This window comes from Coffea eugenioides, chromosome 1 (assembly GCF_003713205.1).
Source record: "Coffea eugenioides isolate CCC68of chromosome 1, Ceug_1.0, whole genome shotgun sequence".
NCBI classification, from domain to species: domain Eukaryota; kingdom Viridiplantae; phylum Streptophyta; class Magnoliopsida; order Gentianales; family Rubiaceae; genus Coffea; species Coffea eugenioides.
The window spans coordinates 52,729,739-52,745,934 of record NC_040035.1 but is presented as its reverse complement, the minus strand read 5'-3'; the positions used below and the strand labels follow the sequence as shown (position 1 = coordinate 52,745,934).

At 37.5% G+C, this 16,196-nt stretch overlaps 2 protein-coding genes across 3 annotated transcripts; one reads left to right on the top strand and one right to left on the bottom strand.

Moving 5' to 3' along the window:
- Positions 1–1,659: 1,659 nt before the first annotated feature.
- LOC113762898 (histone H4) lies at positions 1,660–2,814 on the top strand. Of its 2 annotated transcripts, none has more exons than XM_027306532.1 (2): positions 1,660–1,731; positions 2,168–2,814. In XM_027306532.1, exon 2 carries the CDS (start codon positions 2,213–2,215, stop codon positions 2,522–2,524), a length of 312 nt encoding a protein of 103 aa, XP_027162333.1. In that variant the 5' UTR covers positions 1,660–1,731; positions 2,168–2,212; the 3' UTR covers positions 2,525–2,814. The 2 variants fall into 2 exon arrangements, with proteins under 2 accessions (XP_027162333.1, XP_027162340.1); XM_027306539.1 differs by lacking the exon at positions 1,660–1,731 and adding an exon at positions 1,849–1,872.
- A 231-nt stretch (positions 2,815–3,045) lies between these two features.
- Positions 3,046–9,524, bottom strand: LOC113777069 (calcium-transporting ATPase 4, endoplasmic reticulum-type-like). Its single transcript, XM_027322115.1, has 9 exons — positions 9,295–9,524; positions 7,506–9,004; positions 6,924–6,996; positions 6,712–6,836; positions 5,620–5,901; positions 5,136–5,513; positions 4,655–4,764; positions 4,132–4,360; positions 3,046–4,033 (listed from the first exon to the last, which is right to left on the bottom strand). The coding sequence occupies exons 2-9, from the start codon at positions 8,919–8,921 to the stop codon at positions 3,455–3,457; spliced, it is 3,192 nt and encodes a 1,063-aa protein (XP_027177916.1). The 5' UTR covers positions 8,922–9,004; positions 9,295–9,524; the 3' UTR covers positions 3,046–3,454.
- Between the last annotated feature and the right edge of the window lie 6,672 nt (positions 9,525–16,196).

Below are 16,196 nucleotides of genomic sequence, written 5' to 3'. Positions count from 1 at the left end.
ACCTCGGTAATGATGTGAATCACAACTCCGTCCTGAGGTGACAGCAGACGCTGAGTCCACCTCGGTCATCGACAGGTACGGGGTGGGCGAGGTGATAATGACGGATGGAGTCCCACTATTATGGACTGGAATACCTCCTCGGTGGATCCGAGCTGGGATGACCATCCTCACTCATCAAGAAAATTTTTGAGAGAAAATGAGAAAGCTAATTGACAATTACTAGCAGTTATTAAAAATTTTGTGTCTAAGTAACCCATTTTCCATCAAAACTTTACAAAAAATTACGAGCTACAAAATGTAGAAAAGAGAACGAAAGAGCAAGAAAAATTTGTCTACTTTCTTGCTAACCAAAAATACATGAAAGAAAATTAACTATTTTCTTCGCCTTTTCTTGCAAACAAATGCTATCTAAGTATTACAAGACAAGGTGGAATATTTCAAGCTTGCTAATAAATTAATCACAAATAGTTGGCCAATATTTCCGCATTAACCGCTAATCACCAAATATAAGTACAAAAAGTCTATGTTTGGATCGTAATTTTTTAAAGAATTTTTTTTAAATATTTTTTGTAATTATATTTTTCAATCACTTTTTTACTTCAAATATGTTAAATCGTTCAACATTTTTTATTTATTTACAAAAGCTCCACAAAATAGCAATTCAAACTAAATATTAACCTATACGAGATACTCCTTCCACTCCTATTTAAATGACCCAAACCTAGTGTTCACTGTTATTAAATCAAGAAAGCATTGGAGAACTTTTTTTTTTTTTTTTTTGCAAATTTATTCTTATTTATACTCTCAACTTTCTTGAGTTGGGATTATAAAAAAAGTAAATTTTACATACACTATTAACGTATACATTATCATGGTTAGATGGATGACATACCAATAAATTTTAAATTTAAATTTTACACATGTATCATATATCTAATGGTAATAACGTATACACTGATAATGTATATAAGATTAATCCTTATAAAAACTAAATGCAATGTTTATAGCGTTAAACTTAAAAGTAGTTGAAAATATATGAAAGATAAATGGTAGCTTTGAAAAGTTAGGTAAAATCATTATTGAATTTTAGAAAGAGTAAATCTTATATGCACTGAGAGTGTATACACTATTATCGTTGGATTCATGATATGTGTACAAAAGTTAAATTTTAAATTCAAAATTTGCATAGTTGTCATTCATTTAATGTTGATAGTGTATATATTGTCGGTGTAGGAAATATTAATTCTTTTAGGAATTAATGAAGCTTCTCAATCTAAGAGCTTCGGATATTCAAGTCACTTAAATAGGAAAGGAGGGAGTAATCAGAGTTGGAAACCCGAAAACCCGATCAGAAGGCTCCGCCCGTCACGAATCCATCTTCCCCCAAAATCCTCATCAGAGCGGTTAACCGTCCCCGCCTAATTTTTAACTTTTCTCCAAATCCAAATTCCGAAACCGTTTCAAACTTTTCGCACCAAATTCTGAAACACAAAATGTATTTTAAAATCAACACCTCCACGTCATCGATCCTTGTCGCTCCCCGAAAATGCATCCCAACTGTCCATCTATAAAAAATCAACCGTCGAAAACATCTGTGAACTCCCACTCTGGATCGACCCCTCATTAGATCCCGAGCAATTTCCTCAATCACCACTGCTATAAATTGACACCCCCACCCAACTCCTTTTCACAACCCTATCACTCCCATTGCTTTCTCTCTCTTCAATCAAGGTTCCTTTTTTCTTATCAGTAGATACCACCATTACTGCATTTCTAACAGCATTTTTCTTCGCATAATTTGTTTTTCTTTAGTTTCAGCTCTTGAGCTATGATCATTTCTAGCTAAATTAGGAATTGGTATTTGTTTCTTTGGTAATCCATACCTCATTTTACATTTTTTAAATAAATTCAGCTGAAAATTCTGTTCAATTAATCACTTTTTTTTTTTTTTTGCTTTTGATGCGTCGTGTATTTCATAATTTCACCACTGGGGCTAAAATGTTTCTAGTTTTTTTTAAAAAGAATTTTGGGGGTATTTTTGTGGGTTAACTTAGTTTTCTGGGTTTATCTTTTGTGTACATTGTTTTTTTTTTTTTTTGGTAAACTTTTGTTCACTCGAGCTTAATTTCTGTCAAATTAATCCTTAATTGTTCTTCATTTTGTACAGAAAAGCAAGAGATCCATCTCCAGTTTTCGTAGCTAGCAATTGAAAATGTCGGGCCGTGGAAAGGGGGGCAAAGGATTGGGAAAGGGCGGAGCAAAACGTCATCGTAAGGTTCTCCGCGACAACATCCAGGGCATCACAAAGCCAGCAATCCGCCGTCTGGCTCGTAGGGGAGGAGTGAAGCGTATCAGCGGTCTGATCTACGAGGAGACTCGTGGGGTGCTTAAGATTTTCTTGGAGAACGTCATCCGTGATGCCGTGACCTACACAGAGCACGCCAGGAGGAAGACGGTGACGGCCATGGATGTTGTGTACGCGCTCAAGAGGCAGGGCAGGACACTGTATGGCTTCGGTGGATAGAGAGACTGGGGGGAAAGGGTAGAATTGACTTTTGTTGGTTTTGCAGAAGTCTTGCTGTCAAGAAAGAGGAAAAAGATTGAAACAAAAAAAAGGGAAAAAGAAGGAATGTGCTTGTAGTTTAATTGTGTTTCTTTCTGTTGTCCTGGGATTAGGGTAATGGTAGTGTAATTAGGGGGATTAGTAGTGATTAGGTGGTGTATTTTTGTGTCGTGGTTCATGCTTTGTAAGCTATGCCCTTTGGAATGGTATTTTGGTGATTAATGAAATGATTACTTTGTTGGTTTCTTGTAGATTATGCGAATCTGGCATTGTGATTCTGTACGCTTTTCACTTCAGTGAGAATCCTTCAACGGAACGCCGCTGTTTTCATAAGCTGTCATTTTATTGTTTGCCCTTTGAGCTTTGAGCATGTCCTGATAATTTAATCTAATCTAATTATTGCGAAAAAAGTTAAACCAAAGACGAGCCCACTTCGATGGTACGCTGCAGAAAATTGCAGAGTTCGACAGTACTCTACCTTCTGACACGGTAAAGTTTGTGCTTTTCTATATATAAAAAAAAAAAAGTAGAATTTTGCAACATCCAATTTCTCAACTGGTTAGTATTGGCGAAGCCAACAAATAGAATTAGTAGAACATACCACTTGATGTTCCACTTCGCTCAAACTAATGAGATCAGCCCAACAATTAAAAGGCCAATCATTCAGTAAAAACAAAACTAGAAAGTCATGGTAAGACTCTACCATCAATCAAGAGTTCTATAAATGTCAAACGAATCTATGTAATAATTAACCCTCCATAGTCCAGGTTTCCAACTAATACTTGTATCTTACTCCAAGAACTGAGACCATGGGTATCACCAATATGCCCGTCCGCGGCTTTATGCATGAGCGTTATTCTCAGCCTGTTATCTGTTTGATATTATTTGTTCTCACTCCGCCTTGTGCTTTGTAGTTCTTGCTGATGTTGGAACTCCACTCGTACACCGACCCACAAACTTGAGAACTTCATCAATTAATATGACGGGGAGGGCAACCAACAATACCAATAACCACTCGTTCAGGCTTAAAGGGACAATGCCAAAGACTTGAGCTAGGAATGGAACGTAAAGAATCAAGAAATGCAAGCCAAATGAGACTGACATGGCGACAAGGAGATATGGGTTAACCCATGGAGGCATTGTCAAGAGGCTTCCATCTTCCGAGAGAGCATTGAGGGAATTGAACATCTCAATGGCGACCAAAACAGAGAGGGAGAGAGTCATAGCCTTGATTTTGCCAGTCTGGAAGTAGTCACATGGATTTGTGTCAAAGTTGAACACTAGATTCCCAGCTGTGAAAGGTGAAGCTGTGAAATTCTCCCATGAGTTGCATTGACCCCAGTTAGCTAGCTGGGCATAGGTGACAAGACTGTGTCCATCTCCACTTAGATCAATGCCAAAGAAAGAGTCATGCGTATACCAGATGATGAAAATACCAACTGTTACTAAACCAACATATAGTCCAATCACCTGCATCAAAGCTCAAATGAGGCAAGCAAACAAAAAGAAGTGATAAAACACTGCACAACTGAGAGAGATCGGTTAACTGAGAGTTAAAAATATCTCACCAGATAACGAAACAAAATCCAAGGACTGATCAACGAATCATCACTTCTCCTAGGAGGTTTCTTCATTACATCCTTATCTGGTGGATTGAATCCCAAAGCTGTTGCTGGTGGTCCATCAGTTACCAGGTTGACCCACAGAAGCTGAACTGGGATAAGACCCTCAGGGATACCTAAAGCTGCTGTCAGAAAAATGGAGAAAACCTCACCAATGTTCGAGGAAATCATGTACCTGCAACAATGAGAAACATGCTAACTTATCCTTCGCAGAGACAACAAAAAGGTGAGGATAGGACATTGTTTACAAAAGAGCATCAGATAAAGGACAAAGAAGAGCATGACATCAAGGGCACTGCTCTGTATTTTGCACAAGTGCTTAAAAAGTGGTGAGTCTTCATGTTTTCATAATGCAAAAGTGCAATTGAACACATTGACATGCAAGAACAATTTTTTACTTATGGATTGGTAGTGTGAAGTTTCTGAATTCGTAGCAAGTGCTATAAAAATCAAGGAGGAAAAGATAAACCTGATGAATGCCTTCATATTGTTGTAAATGGATCTGCCTTCACCAACAGCAGCAACAATTGTGCTGAAATTATCGTCTGCCAGAACCATGTCAGAAGCTTCCTTTGCAACCTGGCATGTTAAGCAAATGTGAGATATAGAATACAGCACCAGGATATGAAACAAATAGTGGAAGAAAAATAACTGTTCTACTGGGTAGTGTATTAGAAGGTGTCATAAAAGATCGATAGCATTTCATGGTAGCCACAAAAGATTCATTCACTAAAGTTTCTTCTTTTATCTTCCCCACGTTTCATGTTATATTGATCTTGATTGAGGTTCAAGTCCTCTACGATACTATTAAAAAAAAAATGCAACTGGCACAAATAAATATTCGCACATACGCCATTGATTTTCATATCATAATGAGAAACATTATCATCATCACATGCTTCAAAGCAAGTAAAAATCTTAGTTTCTGGAAGCCGAAAGCAAAGTTCTACCTCAGTTCCTGCAATTCCCATTGCAATTCCAATATCTGCTAATTTCAATGCAGGTGCATCATTCACTCCATCCCCAGTCATTGCTACAACTTCACCATCTTCTTTGAGCAGCCTGACTATTTCTTGCTTGTGCCTTGGTTCAGCCCTAGAGAAAAGAAGTCCCCCAAGCTGTCTTAAATGCGATTTTGGGTTGCGAAGGTCCATGAAGTCTTTTCCTGTTAAGCTTCTTGAACTAATATCCTCATGCGATCCAAAAACACCAATTTCACGACATATAGCTTCAGCTGTATTCTTGTAGTCTCCAGTAATTACCATAACTCGAATCCCAGCTGCTCTGCAATCTTCAATAGCTTGGCGAACCTCCTTCCGAGGTGGATCCTGTCAAACAAGCAAACAAACTCACAAACTGTCATAATCTTAACATTTAAAACATGTTTATGGAAATTATGGTAATCAATGCAACAACATTCAAGTATATCCTCACCCTTATTCCAGCCAAACCAACAAAAATCAGTTTACTCTCAATTGAAGAATAATTAGCTGGATTCAATAAGAGCTTATGAGCTGGATGGTCCTCATCACCAGTATAAGTGGCAAATTCTGGAATGTCATCCTTGTATGCAAAACCTAAAACACGTAATGCTTTCGTTGACATTTCATGCTGGCTTTCTAGAACGAGATTCCTTAAAGTTTGATCCAGTTCGACAACAGAACCATCACGCAATTGCACAAAGGAGCTTCTCTCGAGCAGATTTTCCACAGCACCCTGTAGACATGTAGAATCTAATCAAGCAACTCAACTAAACTTTCCATCAAGAGGGGAAGAAACTGAGGCTCTTGAAGTCAAAACACATATGATCAAAATGTTTAGTAAATTATAGATGTATTGGTCCTAAAATTCTCCGAACATTTTACACAGAGAAAAGATCAATTTCTGTCAAAGCTCAAAACAAACTAGACATATAACAAAGCAATGGTGTCCAGAGCCGAGCAAAAGAATCCTTAGATTTGTACAATGTGGAACATTTCAGACCAGGGAAGCTACATAAAAGATGACCTGGAAGCAGCCACATCAATCACCTAGACCACTATTGAGATTAAACATTTCCCATTAAACATGAGTCAACTCTATCCACTATATAATTGACTGAAAAGCTTCCTATATGGAGAGCTCTAAGCACATACACACATGAAATGCCACCGTTTGCAAAGGCATGTTATTAAGTTATCAATTGGATTTAAGTGACTATGGCCAGAAAAATAATTTGGAAAGCAGCCATGCCAAATAAATCTTGAATCCTGCCATAAATTGAAGTTACACATTTTCCAGTCTCCGTTACCAAAAAAAAAAAGAAAAGCATCAGCCTTTGATCAGTATGGTGTCCATCGCAAAGAAAAAAATGAAGGAAACCCAACATTGCACAAGAAGAATTAATTATACCACTTGTAGGTCCCACAGATAAACCAAAGAAAAACATATGACCCTCATGCCCAACAATATTAGATAAAGAATACAAAACACAGCAGTAAAACACAAGAGGCCAGATGTTTCGGAAGAAAGAGCGAAGGTTATTACCTTCACCAACAATGACTTCCTTCCAGAATTAGAGTTTTGCACGATAACTCCCATTGATTTCCTATCACGATCAAACTCAAGAGTGGCAATCCGTTTCTCAATCTTATTCCATATGTTTGAGGAACCTATCAAAATGAAGCAAGTGGGGGTCAGCAGTAGAATTGACAAACTTAGCGTGACACGTGATGTTGAGAGAAGCGAAAACCACTTACGAAGTCCACCATTGTTAGCAGAAGATGAGACAGCATCCAATCCAGCAGGAAGACCCATTTTTTCAGCCAGAACCTGAAAGATAATCAACCACGAGAAGTTCACATCAACAATTTCCTTCCATGAAATATCAGTTGCTAGGAAGCCTTTGGAGGACAAGTTAACACATCTGAAGCAAACAAGTATATCTCATAGCAGCAACTTATGGAGTCACCTTTAGTCTGCTAAAAAAAGTTAGAAAAAGAACTATGACCTTCTTCCTATTCTTTCTGTCTAAGGACTTCTGAGGAACATCACAATAGTCAAGCAGATAACCCCCCCCCCCCCAACAAAAAAATTGAATTTTTGCTCAAAAAAGATTATATAGAACACAAACTAGTGATCTTTTATGTCCGGAGGACCAAGAGCTATTTATTATTCAGTTGTTGAAAATTTAATGATCAGGACTGAATCTGACAAAGCCACGACAAATTTCGGTTACCACATGTATTAATGTCAGAAAGGAAAACCAAAGATTTTATTCTTGCTATATGAAGCCTAAAAATTAAATTTGCATGAGGAGATAAAAGATGAGATTAAGATACCTTCAATGCCGCCTCTGTAGGCAGGCCACTGGCGACATAATGATGGCCAGATTGTTCCACTCCAGAATCATTGCACACTGCCGAAATCTTAGCAATCATTTGAAGGTTAGCATCTATTTGACTCTTTGGCCAATCTTGTATTTTTCCATCAGAAGGATCATAAGAAGTCCCTTCCACATTAAACGTTCGAAGAGCACTCCCCTTCGAACCCATAGCTACTAACTTAGCCACAGCCATTTGGTTTGTCGTCAATGTACCCGTTTTATCCGAGCAAATTACAGTTGTACAACCAAGAGTTTCCACACTGGGAAGTTTGCGAACAAGTGCGTTCTTAGCAGCCATTTTGCGGGTGCCTAGGGCTAAGCAAGTTGTGATGACAGCCGGAAGCCCTTCCGGAATGGCAGCAACTGCCAATGCTACAGCAATCTCAAAGTAGTACGTGCACTTCTCAAATGAGAACTTAAAATTCCTAGGCCAGCCATCAACATAATCCCAGGAGAGAAAATATTTCAAGTTAATTAACCAAACTAGTAAGCATATTACTCCAATAATAGCAGTCAAAATCTCTCCAAACTCATTCAATTTCTTCTTTAATGGAGTATCTTCCTCACTTTGTGAGGCCTCTTGAATCTGTGAATGGACCTTTCCTATCTCAGTATTCATCCCAATGTCAGTAACCAAACAAACACAGTTCCCATTAACCACAGTTGTTCCGGCAAAAACCATGCACTTTTTCCCCTGAATGTCAACATCCTCTGCAGCAGCTTTACTGGTCTTACTAACAGCCTCACTTTCTCCAGTCAATGACCCCTGCTCAACCCGAAAAGTCGAGCTAATCAGACTCAAAACCCTCATATCAGCAGGAACTTTATCCCCAACTCGCAACTCAACAATATCCCCCGGAACAAGCTCCTTTGCGGGCAAACTCGAAATTTTTCTACCGTCACGAATCACAGTGGCATGCTCAGATTGTATCTCCTTCAGAGCCTCCAATGCTTTCTCAGCATTGTTCTCTTGCCACACCCCAACACCAGCATTCACAATTAAGATCAAGAATATGACTAAAGGCTCCACAAATGCAGTGATCTCCATTTCCCCACCTTCCTCGCCATCACACCAAGCCAAAACAAACGAGACCACTGCAGCCACAAGCAAAATCCTAACCAGAGTATCATTAAACTGATCCAAAATCAACCTAAAAATGGAAGGCCCCTCGTGCTTTTCAAGCTCATTCCACCCATAGATCCGCCTTCTCTTTTCCACCTCATCGCTGGACAACCCAAAATCTCTCCTAACCTGAAACTTGTCCTCACACTCCTTCACATCTTTTGACCACGCTGGATAAGCTTCCCTATTAGACTCCTTTTTCTCGCCCAAAATCTCCTTTTTTCCATAATCTTGCCCCCCTTTCCCCATCAACTTCCACCCAAAAGGGAAAAAAAAAATCCACCAAATCACTCCGCAATCCTCCGCTCCCCAATTAGGACAAAAAACTCCACCTACAAATTTCAAACAATTCAACACATGAATCCAGCGATCACATCACACAGATTCAGCAAATATAAAATCTTTCACCAATAACGGCATAAAACGGACAAAGGATCTAGAACAACTACTTCAATTCTAAACAACTAATACTTCCTTCCTACATGGAAGCACTAAAAACAGAATTCATTTATTTTTTTCTTCTAGATATATGTGCAAATCTATCAATCACATAGCAAATAAATTCGACATAATAAATAAAAATGTAAAACTTAATTGCTGGGGTTTCGAAAGTGAGTAGTACCTTGAAAGAAGGAGATTTCTGCAGATAGGTTTTAGAGATAGCAAAAGTGCGTGCGAGAATAGTGATGTTTTGGGCCTAAGCAGCCTTCGATGGATTAGTCGTATTCCTTTTCTCTCCCTAGAAACTATTCCGGAATTAGTGAGAGAGAAACCTGATGGCGACGGTCATAAAAATACTGCGAGAGATCTCACCCTACAGCCCCGCTCTCCGCAAACCTCCGTTATAAGACAACGCCAAGTTAAAGAGCCAACGCTTCGAATCGCCCAGTGAACTTTCGACGTACTTTCTTGGCTTCTTGTGCTCGTTCTTTTAATTTATCTTTTCGTATTAAACAATCCTATTTCCACTCCCAATTATTTGTTATACCTCACGGATCTCAAACATAATTACATATATATCCTTTCTGTTTTTTTTTTTTTTTTTCTCTCTCGGAGGGAAGGGGCGCATGAAATAGGGCCATACAAAGCCCAAGGATTCATGCTCCTCAGCTCAACGTTTTCAAGTTTATCTTGGATATGATCAACCTAAATCATTTAATACAATTTAAACATCATCATTTAAATTCTTAAATGAGTTTGAAATTGTTATTCTTTTAGTTTGGTTTCTTCGAATCTTTGATCGAAATTAATTTTAATAATATTTTTAAAAAGAAAATCAAAAGTGAAATTCTATCTACCGCCTCTTATCTACGAAATGAAATCTATTAGTTACAAGTAAAATTATCTTACTAATTTTATTGTGCCCTATCAGTTAAGTTTGAAATATTCATAATTATTTTTTAATTTTACTTTAACATTTAAATAACTTAAACTAACACAAGGGAGATGAATGGATTGAGTTAGATAGTAAATTAGGAAAAATTATAAACAGGAGGCCTTAGGTTTCAAACTTTCACTTAAAAAAAAAAGTAAAAAATAACTTCAACTAACACAAACAAATCTTCTTTGTTTATGTTAGCTTTGTTATAGATTTGTGCGGTTAGACTAATTAGGGTTTGGTCATGAGTGCCTCGGATTTTGGGAAAGACAGCCATTGATTGAGTCGAGCTTGGGGAGGCGGTCTCCTATACAGGAAAAAGACTGGAATTTTCTTCCAACTTTCCTGGAGGATAAATTTGCCATTTCACGGAGTCTAGGGTGGTTTTGGCGTTTCGAGGCGGCTTGGGGCAACTGTATAGGCTATGAGCAGAGTTTGTTGGCTTAAGCAAGACTCCGTTGGGGGATCGTGTTCCACATAAGTGGAACGAATAAAAAGATGCCACGCAATAAAGCTGATGGAAAATGTGTTTCTTGTAGAATTGGTATTTCCGCTGGCGTATATTGCTTTTCTGATGTGGTGCTCTAATATTATTTGGAGACTGAACAGTGAATCAGATGCCCTGTTTAAACTTAAAAACCTAAGGAGGAATACTTTTTTTAAGTAGAAGTAATTCCCCTTTCGCTCTCAAGTGAAATTTCTCGGTTCCTTTCCCTTGAATAAGATAGGAAAATGCGGTGAATAGCAGAGAGTTGGTTGCGACGCCCGAGATGAAAGCATATTCCTTCGTTTTCATTTCATACCTTATAACTAATTACCGTTTTTTCTATTGATTCTTTTTCATGCACTTTCCTCCTTCCTTCCTCTCCTTTCGTCTCTATGACCTGGACCTTCCAAATTGCAAATTTTAATATAGCATAAGTAGTTACTTTTACTGACTTTTGGGATTCATTTGCTTTTAGACCCGATGTGATGAACAAAAGCATGTAATCAAAAGCTTTCCACTTAGTCCCAAGGTTGCTTGCCGGCTTTTGAAGTGGACTTTGGGATTAGGTTTAATTGCTTTACTTGAAAAAGTCTGACAAAAAAAGACAAAGACGTAAGTCGGGGGGGAATTCTGAGGTAAGTGGGTCTTAGTTAAGGTCTAGTAGAAGCTTCCCTTCCAACCTTTCCGTTGTCCCACATCGATTCTAAGGGGTTTGAGGGTCGGGTAGTTAAGTCCCCAAGGTTGCCTCAAGAAGTTGCCGGCTTTTGAGGTGGACTTTGGGATTAGGTTTAATTGCTTTACTTGAAAAAGTCTGACAAAAAAAAAAAGCTTTCCACTTTGAAATCAAGGGGTGCAAAAATGAACAAAAAACTACCAACTATTTGTAGTATTTTATATCACTAATTATTAATAATATTTCTTACCTGGGCCGTGGACCTCTCAAATAGTACACAAAAATTTTTTTTTTCTGGGACCCACTCGATGTAATGAAGAAACATACAAATGTCTTACAAAATGAATATTTCTCCCGCCCGTTTGTTTTTGTACGAAGTGTAGTAGAATCTTACAAACTCCATAGCTTAACTATGCACGTATTATTAGGCCTGGTTTTGAAAACTACTACATTCCTCCAAAAAAATTTTTAAATATTTTTTCATAAATATATTTTTTTAATCAATATTTTATATCAAATATATTTAATCGTTACAATATATTTTTTTATAAAAATTTTAAATATTTTTATAAAAAAAATACAGCGATTCAGTCAAGCTAGTAATATTCCACGTATATGATGCTGCTGCTAGTAATCCTACCCACTACTTCTTAATTAATGTGTTGGGTCACATCTTCTTGTCTGGGCGCTAGGGTCGGGTCCAAAAGCAGCCAATGACTAGTCTAATGCTCTCTCAATGGCCAAGAGCAGTGCGATGTTGCCGTTGAAGTGATCGAATGATCGCAATTGCATTGACCATGATGAGCTTTTGTTGTTTATTCACTGTTTGCCGATTGGCCATGCCAGAAAAGGGGCTTAATGTCAAAGGGCCTCGGTTGTGGAAAACTGGGAGTTTGACTCTTGCAGCTGCCTACATCGTTTATTTACGTCCAAGATTGATCAATTCAATTGCGTCTAAGATTGAACTACTAACTAAATTCTTCTTCTTCTTCTTCTTCTTCTTTTTTTTAAGAATGGGGACCCAACTAGTTTTGGGTCCAAGGAATTCACTAATTCAATTGTATAGCAAGTCACTATTAGAGAAACTTCACATAGTTTAAAATTTTACTCTATAGAGTATGTTAGGCAGCAGGCTATTCAGAATAATTTTTTTATAGAAATATTTATAAGACATTTTAGATGTGATGTGCGCGAGATAAAAAATCGTTAAAAAAATATGTTGATAATGTAAGCAAATAAATTTGTGCAAATAATTCACTTTTCGGACAAGCTCATAATTACAAACATTAGATACATGTATTAGTTTAGTTTGACAATTTGGCTTCAACTTATACAAGTTGGCACCGGATCCGTTTGCTTGTAAGTTGCACCCCTTAATTTTGTGATGCTTTTAGAGTCTCTTTGTGTTTGGATTGCATTTTTCATGGAAAAATTATTGTAGCGATTTGATGTATGTGAGGGAAAAAGGTAATAAGGAAATGTGATCACGGAAAACGATGTAATTTTTCGACGGAAAATCGCAATCCAAACAAGGATATATTTTCTCAACATTATTAATGCAGGATAACAAGAACCTTACCATATCATTAACTCCTTGTTTTCATATTTGGTTCAACGATTATGAAAGCTTGGATCTATGGAAAATTATAGAGTAGCATCTTTCTTTGCGTGCTCTTGCTGCCCAAGTTAACATTCCCTCCACGCAAAATCAATGAGAAAGGGAGGACCGAGACACGGCAGCCATAATTTAATATATAACTCTGTATTTGGGGTTAAATTTTTTATACGGCTATTAGGTGGAAATCAAACTCAAGTAGCAAAATCAAACTCGGTCCTCCCTGCAGCAGGTTGTTTGAATTTGCTACTTAAATTTGATTTCCACCTAATATTCCACCTAATTTAACCCCAAACAAGACGAGGAGAAAAGATAAATCTTTACACAAGTTACACATCCACACGTCACTATTTTTTTTTCACTTCATTAATACATGAATCGGTCCATAAAAATGTGGATATTAGTTTTGTAGACGTATTAAAAAAATGGAAGGAATGTCCCATTGAGCAGAATCAATAAGAACTTAGGCATATTAGGACTTTAGCATTATTAAATACCATTTTGAGTAGATCAAGCTTGTTTGGACAGCTTATTATTTTTCTAAATATATTTGCTTACATCATCATTGCAATTTCCAATCCACCTTTCTATCTTCTCAATTACTTTTTTATCTCACATACATCACATTACAAAAAGTGTTACAGTAAAAATATCTCAAATAACTTACAATTCAAACAAATCGGATCAATAAAACTGATCTCTCGAGGTCCTTTTATTTTGAAATTATACCCTTCCTGTCATCTTCGTACTTGTGATGAAATGGAAACAGACAAAAAACGAGGAATATATCAAGTACTCGAATCTATAGCTAAGAATTTTTTTGCAGCTTAAACATACCTGATCAGTACCATTGTGCGTGCCTTCTGTAAGAACTTGATGCTATATCCTCCAAGTGATTTAGAGTATTTAATCACAGCACCTTGATCTTCTATATCCAAGTTCTTGTGATTAGTGACAAGGGAAGAAAAAAAAAACTAATGATGATTGAAGGAAAAACGAAGTCTGTTTATACGCATATAGCTTTATACATATAAGATGAATCTTACCGTACATAACTCCTCAATTCAAGAATGTACATACACGGTCAAGATTACATATGCATCATTAATGGGAAATTTTAAAAGAAATACTAGGAGATAAATTGAATGAGAACTTATTTGCGTTCATGACTTTGGTCGTGGGTGTTTTACAACTTTTTTTTTTTTTTTTGTCGACACAGGGGTGTCCGGGTTAATTCTTTCCCCTGCGGCTCGGGCCCGGCGCTCCAACCCGACCCTAGCAGAGTTGAGACTCGAATCCAGCAGAGTTGAGACTCGAATCCAGCAGAGTTGAGACTCGAATTCGGGACCTCTCGATCCTTGTGAGAGGAAGCTACTGCTGGACCATTCACGCGAGGCGTGTGTTTTACAACCATTCAATAGGTACATTATTACGAAAATTGTTCGTTGAACATATTCCTAGATGCCGAATAGTAATTCAATTTGCATCAAATCTGAGTACAGCAACACTCAATTAACAAGAGAGATTACGAATACATAATACGAATTTGGGTTCCCAAAGTATCAAAATTTTGTCTTTAGAGAGTGGAGAGAGGTAGCCGCTCTCCAATCCTTACAAAAAAATAGACTTTGTCCCCTCACCTCCCTTTCAAGATTATAGAAAATCCTTCTATATTCCTTTGATACGTTCAAATATTTCACTTATATTCCTAAAAACATCAAACTTTGCCCCTAGAGCTTTTGGGTGGAAAAGATTTTCCTGAAAACATTTTTCACAATTTTTCGTTGTTTGAATGTCAATTAATTTAAAAAAATAATTTCTGCCAGAAAATAATTTTTCGTCGTGAAGTTACTCTCCTTTTGTAAAAGCAGTCTTAGGAAGGGGTGATAACAGACTCTTCTTCGGCAGTGACATCTCATCCAGCAAACAAATCCAAGGGAAAGACCCACTCTTCTTCGCCGGCGGCATCTCCAACTCCGGCAAAGACCCACTTTCGGAGGTAAGCTACTCCGGCATCTCTCTCTCTCTCTCATTTTTTTCCTTTAAAAGCGGCCAATATCAACACAAAGCAGAGAAAAAGGCTGTACTTTCTGGCAATCTTTCTGGGGTCTTTCTCTGGTTTGTCTTGAGGCTGAACGGAGAAGTCTCTTCCATCATCACCAACAGACAGACTTGACAAGTGCTCCGTGGTCACTGAAGTTGTCTCGGCAGTCCCATTGGCTACAAAAGGGGCCGCAAAATTTCTCACTGCAGCGGCGGAACCATTCACATTAGTGGACTCGCTGCCGTCCATGGCGGCGATCAGGGCGGTGTGGCAAGAATTGCTGCACAGAGTAGAATGAGTACAAAAAGGCATTGACTTCTCTTGACTTTCCCACCACTCCCACCCTCAGCTCCCTTTTTAAAAGTGTTTCCTTCCCTTCTTCATTTTTTTTCCTCACCTGGGCAACTGATATTTTTGGGACCATTTTTCATTTGGAGATGTGATTTTCGTTTTTGTTGAGCAATATTTTATATTTTGGCTTATATTTGCCTTCAATTTGCCTTTGATATATAGGCTGAAGATGTTTGGTCCACTCCACTAGCTTGTTCTTGTACATCTTCTCCTTTGTCATTTTCATCCTCAGAAAACTTTTTTTGACCGTCTAAGGATTGCATTGATTTGCTTTCTCTGATCAGAAATTTGCCCCTCTAAAAAAATCTTTAGGTCCCCATCAAAGAAGAGTGCAGATTTGGTAAACTTTGCTTATACTCATCTTTCTAATTTTTCTCTTTCCTTGAGCTAATGGAGAGAAACAAATGGACCATCTGAAAGCACTATTGTGAATCTACCCTTTTGACTATTGTATTGTGTTTGCTAGATAAGGGGCTGCTAGAAACATGATTGCTAAAGAATACTGTTCAGCTAGGTTTTCGTTTGATTTTTAACTCTTCTTTCCAGCCAATTCATTAGTATCATTAATAATTTCATTTAAGAATTCATGGTGTAAAATGAATAAATATTTTATAGAAATGATAATATGATTATAATGGATAGAAACTAAAATTAATTTGTAACGAAATAAATGTTTTGAGAGTAGAAAAATATTTGCAACATATCAACAAACATATCAGAAAATATTTTCATTGACAAATCAAACACCGGAAAATTATGAAAAAAGGAATTTGGAAAGTATTTTCACTTAGTAACCAAACACTGGAAAATTATGGAGTAGGAAGTGATTTTTCAGGAAAATTACGAGGAAGGAAGTGATTTTTCAGGAAAATAATTTCGATGGATAATATTTTCCCTTCGGTCCAACCAAACGGACCCAAAATGTAAGAAATTTTCCTCAAGTATACTTGTCTACTAGACAGCCTCAAGTTCCGCC